Source organism: Limulus polyphemus, unplaced genomic scaffold (genome assembly GCF_000517525.1).
Source record: "Limulus polyphemus unplaced genomic scaffold, Limulus_polyphemus-2.1.2 Scaffold176, whole genome shotgun sequence".
Lineage (NCBI taxonomy): Eukaryota > Metazoa > Arthropoda > Merostomata > Xiphosura > Limulidae > Limulus > Limulus polyphemus.
The window spans coordinates 196,108-202,794 of record NW_013665786.1 but is presented as its reverse complement, the minus strand read 5'-3'; the positions used below and the strand labels follow the sequence as shown (position 1 = coordinate 202,794).

The following is a 6,687-nucleotide window of genomic DNA, read 5'->3' as shown; positions in this document are numbered from 1 at the left end:
CCGTGAATGCAATCTGAACATTTTATCTAGTATAATTTAAATCAGATAATAAATGTTTTAATTTCTTTACAGTTAAGTTTCAAGTTTGGGCTTGGCATGGCTTGGTAGTTAGGGATCTAGACTCGCAATCTGCGGATCGCGGGCTCGAATCCCCGTCACCGAACATACTCGCCCTTTAGATTTGCTGTCAGGACCAGCCACCCAAGTCTAAAAATTCTTGGGTAATACGAAATACTAGAGCGGACGACCCCAAATTTAGATGGGTTTAAGATCGAAGGAAAAAGAAAACAGTTAACTTACAAAGTTAATGAAATATAAATACGTAAGAGTATTTTTCCCAATTTAATTTAAAGTTTAACCGAATTGTTCACATTTTTTAAGTGAACGTCGTCGTACTGGATGTCCACACACACTACATCTACTGCGTGTTGTTCCTCCCTTAGGCCTGAGGTGTCTTCGTCTGGTAGATTACGAGTACATTCAGTGATGTCGTTCTGGTAGGTGGCGCTGTTAGTAGAGTAAACTATAGTGGGGTAGTGATGGTTTGGATAGCACACACGATCATTCAGTTGTCTTCCCGAAGCGTATTGTCCAAAATAGCCACATCTACAAACGAAAAAGATGTGAAGCAACGAAAAAGCAAAACAAAAACTTTCGTTTTTATAAGTCAAAAAAGACAACAAATTCACTAAAATGGTGATTTTGGTTTTATATAAAACAACAACATGTTTTTAAATTAAAAGATAGATACTTTATTCTTTATTGGAAAAAATAACCATACTGACTACATTTTAAATATAGGCGGCAGAAATGGACCCCTCCATTTCTGACCCGATACGAAAGTGCCCCTTTAAATAGGGAATAGAGACCAGTGTATATCTATAACGGACAGTCGCTGTTTCAGCTTTGAATTCAATGACTACAGCGAATAAGGTGTCCACAATCGTCTATGCCCCACAAATTAAAATGTGTTTCCGTCGCCTAAAACTAGATCTTTGTTTATTTGCGATATAGAATTTCGAGAAAACTCACCCAGGTTCTTGTAAGTTCATCTGACACGTATTTCTAGCATATTGCTGGTTCATTGGATCTTGAAGTCGACGAACTTGGTCATCTAATACAAACTTTATAAATAACAAACTATAACTAACTTTCAAAAACAAATAAACATAAACATAAAGCTGGAATTGCTTCTTCGTTACACGACAGTGACTAATTTTCAGAATTCTTAAGTCCTCTCACTCCATTTGTTCATTACCTTAACAATTGTGTTAGAGATCTGAGTACGTCAATACTGCAGTTCTAGTGTGTATGAAATTAATTAATTAAATAACGGAAATTATCAAAGCCAAACTATCGGAAATGTTGCAGTTTCTAAAATTATGGAAAAATATGTTTTCATAATGATCTTCCAAGATTTGCACACATAAATATGTTATTAATTTGTTAAAGTTGATTTTGTGATCTATATAGACCAGAAAGAATTAAGGTTGGAACATCGTTGCTCTCTAATTTTAGTTTCTAGCGTAGTAAATATAGTGCACAGTAAAACAGTGAAAACTAGGGACAGTCTTATTCCAACCTAATATTTCGCAAACCTACTGAACAGTAAAACCGTGAAAACTTAGGGACAGTCTTATTCCAACCTAATATTTCGCAAACCTACTGCACAGTAAAACCGTGAACATTAGGGACAGTTTTTTCCAACCTAATATTTCACGAACCTACTAAACAGTAAAACTGCGAACACTAAAGACAGTATTTTTCCAACCTAATATTTGCGAACCTACTGAACAGTAAAAATCATGAAAATTAGAGACAGTATTTTTCCAACCTAATATTTGCGAACCTACTGAACAGTAAAATCATGAAAATTAAGGAGAGTATTATTCCAACCTAATATTTCACGAACCTACTGAACAGTAAAACTGCGAACACTGGGGACAGTCTTTTTTCCAACCTAATATTTGCGAACCTACTGAACAGTAAAAATCATGAAAATTAGGGACAGTGTTATTCCAACCTAATATTTCGCGAACCTACCAAACAGTAAAACAATGAACACTAGGAACAGTCTTATTACAACGCAATAATTCGCGAACCAACCGAACAGTAAAACAGTGAAAACTAAGGACAGTCTTATTCCAATCTAACATTTCGCGAACCTACTGAACAGTAAAAGCGTGAACACTAGGGACAGTATTATTCCAACCTAACATTTCGCGAACCTACTGAACAGTAAAAATCATGAAAATTAGGGACAATCTTATGCCAACCTAATATTTCGCGAACCAATATCTCCGCCTTATTGATTTTAGTGCTATGCTTTGACTTAATAAATAATAACACCTTCCACTACACTTTAATTGTTCAACTTTTTGTTCTTGATACCAAAACATACTAACGTTACTAAACACAACCACCACACCTGATTTGAAGGTGACTGTTGATAAAGTCTGACATCGCCTCTTGCTACCACTGTAGTATGTGTCCAGCTTCGCCGGTAGTCATAGCTTTCTGTTTGACTCGAATTACTGAAGAGGAAGATGGAAATGATCACAAGGATATATGGACAATATTATACTCTTCACGATACACAGAGTTCAACACCCACACCTCCATCGTGTACCACAAAACACACGTTCTCATTACCAAAAGTTACCCTCCTGAATAAATTGGAGTAGTAAAATACATCAACAGTAATAATGTTACATTAAAATCTTGTTTAAGTTTAAGAAAAAGATAATGAAGTTTCTAAACGATTTCCAGATACTGTCGGAATGTTTGCGCAGAGAGTAACATACGGCAGGTGCAATTTTTCAGTTTCTGTACTTTGTTGTCTAATCTCAATCACAAAACTTGGAAAGTTAGAAATGATATATATATATATATATATATATATATATATACTACCTACTACCATTCAGCTCGTATACCTCTTCTTCATCAAAGGCAAAAACATGAAAGTTTAGCCGTCCTTTCTACTGTAGTACATAAACATTTAATTAGCCGTCCTTTCTACTGTAGTACATAAACATTTAATTAGCCGTCCTTTCTACTGTAGTACATAAACATTTAATTAGCCGTCCTTTCTACTGTAGTACATAAACATTTAATTAGCCGTCCTTTCCACTGTAGTACATAAACATTTAATTAGCCGTCCTTTCTACTGTAGTATATAAACATTTAAATAACCGTCGTTTCTGCTGTAGTACATAAACATTTAATTAGCCGTCCTTTCTACTGTAGTACATAAACATTTAATTAGCCGTCCTTTCTACTGTAGTACATAAACATTTAAATAACCGTCCTTTCTACTGTAGTACAAAAACATTTAATTAGCCGTCCTTTCTACTGTAGTACATAAACATATAAATAAACGTCCTTTCTAATGTAGTAAATAAACATTTAAATTGTTCTTTCTATACTTTCTACAGTAGTACATAAATATTTAAATAACTATTGTTTCTACTGTAGCACACAAAAATTTTCAAAGGCTACATTTCAAAAAACAAAAATACAATCTGTTACAGGATTGTTGCACATGTTAGGGCATGATTCTATTACCACTTTGTTTTTTGTTACTTTTAATATAGCATTTACTTCTCACATTGTTTCGATAAATCATTTCTCTTGTATTTTATACATATTGAGAAATTATGAGTCTTCCCGAAAATTCCAAGAAGGAATGAAAGTTTCATTTGCAAACAACATAATAATAATCCATTGAATCGGTTTAGTCTTGGAAAGGACAGGCCAACTTCGTCTTCACGTCTTACCTTTCGTAACAGTTTCCAGGATTCCAAGAGTATCCGTTCGCCATCTGATCAGCGTTTTGTAATGGTGGTGTTATGGTCACTGTATAACACAACAGGGACAAAATATTACATGTTACTAAAAATTTTCTGTAACTAAAATAATAAAAATTGTCCTTATAATATAAATTGTACTTACAGATTAGATAAGCGTCTTTTTTGTAAACAGAAATACTAGAAAGTTTACGATAACTTTGTAAAGAGTGCCTGTCTAGTAAACAATTTTTCATGTACATAAAGCTTGGACAAAATTCTAGACATTAGAGTTTATTTATAATTAAGACACAACACAGTGTCGTAATGGTCCTGAACATTATTAATGAACAGTTCCGGAGACATTCTTGCTATTTGACTTCAACTTCTCGGTCTATGGTTCGTGTCCCGTATTTGCAAAATTGCGCTCCCCTCTTTGGGACCATAGATGCGTTATAATGCGTCAAATAAAACTATTCGATAATAGCAGCTCAAGAGTTTGCGGGGGGGGGGTGCTATTAGTTAACTGCCTTCCCTCTAGTCTGTCGGCCCCAAATTAGATATGGCTATAGTGTTTATAGCCCTTATGTAGCTTTGCGCGAATATCTTAAACAAACAAGAGTTAGCCTACCTGGGCTTGGTATGGCGAGGTGATTAGAGCGCTCGACTCCCAATCTAAGGTTCGCGGGTTCGAATCCTCTTTCCACCAAACATGCTCGTTCTTTCAGCCGTGGGGGGCCTTATAAAGTGACGGTCAATCCCACTATTCGTTGGTAAAACAATAGCCCATGAGGGGTGGCGTTGATTAGCAGCCTATTCACTGCTAAATTAGGGACAGCTAGCGTAGATAGCCCTCGTATAGCTTTGCGCGAAATTCAAAACAAACAAACATACTTAGCCCTCTTAGTTATTCTATGAGTTTCATAAGTATTTCACGATTTGTTATCCGAGTATCTCTGCTTCCTTCAAATAATACTTACTCTGCCAGTTAATTCAGTTGCTGACTTCAAATGGACAACTTTTTTCATACTGTCTTAAGTTAGTAAATAGCAAGAGTACTAACTTTCTTCAAACTGTTGTAGTGAGTTATTTTATACGCTAATACAAGAAACAGCTAAATGAACAAACCTCGTTTTCTATCTAAACCTGCAATTAAGAAAGCATTGGCTGCAGATGGAACAGATATAGTCATTTATACAGGCCTTATATGCAGTTTCCCATGTAATATTAATAGTAAAAGTGAGGTAAACAAAAGAGCTTTTCATCAGTTCAAATGATGCAATACAGAATCCCAGGAGCATCTCATTACACTATCTGTTTTTGTTTTCATTTTGTCTCCTGGTGGCTCAGAGGAGGCATAAGGGTCTATAACGCTAAAATTCAGGGATTGATACCTGCGGCGGACACAACGTTGATAAGACATTGTGCAGCTTTGGGCTAAATCAAACATTCAATTTTTTTATCACCTGTGATTAAAATAACCCTTAACTGTTTCTCATAGCCTGTCAGCTTCTGTCAAGACAAGCTCACCTGAATTGTCGTCAGAGTTCCTTCGTACCAATGTGAATTCAGGAACTTCTGATACTGAAGGGCCTTCTAAAAGACTCTCGGGGCCTGTGTGAGTCTGATTATCTACAAGATGGCGCTGATGATCCAGAAAACCATGAAAGTCGAAAGATTCCGTCCCTGCAAACAAAACTAGAAAGTTGAATCTCTTTCGGACTAACACTTGATTTATTAGTAAGATTTGGCAGCACATTTTTGTTCATAATAATTGTATAATTTACTCAGGTTTTTGCTTTAATGCTTTTATTGGCACTTAAAACTGAGATTATAATAAACCAATCAAAATCATGTTAACATGTATAGTCAGGGACACCAATTGAGGGTGGGATAGAAGCTGTAATTTTGCTTCCCCCCTCCCAAGAAGATTACAACCTGACAATAAGATAGCAGTTTTGCGCTTTTACTATGTATGCTGTAAAACCACAGTACAATACAATGCCAGGTCGTATATTAGTTGTATTTTCACTTTAGAAAACCAACAAAGCTTCCTTCCAAGGTTCTTGGGTCTCCTTAAGAGTTTGCCCTCCCTAAATTAAACCTAAAAGAACATTGTTGTGTATGGTGCATAAAAAAATTTATATTCTTCTATAAAAACAGTTAGAGTTTTAAAACTTATGTATTGCTTCATCAACTTCACACTATTTCCTAACGATAAGACAAATAATAACGTCAGCTTCGCTTTGCGTCTTTACCAGGAAAAGATACGAGAGGATTGTAGCAAATTGAGTAAAAAGAAACTTCTACCCTAAAATAATATATGTTTTGTCACGTCACAAAGACTTATTTTTACCTTTTTGGTAATCATAATGAAAATATTTTCGTATTGTACTTAAGGGCTTGGTGTATCTATATATCTATATAAATAAACATCAATATGTATATATATATATATATATCTGTTCTTTTTATATATCTATATAAATAAACATCATTATGTGTATATATATATATATATGTCTTTTTATTATATCTATATAAATAAAACAATCAATATGTGTATATATATATATATATGTTCTTTTATATATCTATATAAATAAACATCAATATGTATATATATATATCTGTTCTTTTATATATTTATATAAATAAACATCATTATGTATATATATATATATATATATCTGTTCTTTTTATATATCTATATAAATAAACATCAATATGTATATATATATCTGTTCTTTTATATATCTATATAAATAAACATCATTATGTGTATATGTATCTGTTCTTTTTATATATCTATATAAATAAACATCAATATGTGTATATATATATCTGTTCTTTATATATATATATAAATAAACATCAATATGTGTATATATATATCTGT

At 33.7% G+C, this 6,687-nt stretch overlaps 1 protein-coding gene across 1 annotated transcript in view; it reads right to left on the bottom strand.

Moving 5' to 3' along the window:
• Positions 1-347: 347 nt before the first annotated feature.
• The window catches only part of LOC106478050 (transcription factor RFX4-like), a 47,970-nt gene continuing 41,630 nt past the window's right edge, over positions 348-6,687 (bottom strand). Inside the window, exons 15-19 of the mRNA XM_022381575.1 lie at positions 5,319-5,474; positions 3,780-3,858; positions 2,429-2,534; positions 1,033-1,124; positions 348-606 (exon numbers count right to left, since the gene is read on the bottom strand). Coding sequence (XP_022237283.1) covers positions 348-606; positions 1,033-1,124; positions 2,429-2,534; positions 3,780-3,858; positions 5,319-5,474 — 692 coding nt within the window. The remainder of the gene's footprint in view (positions 607-1,032; positions 1,125-2,428; positions 2,535-3,779; positions 3,859-5,318; positions 5,475-6,687) is intronic.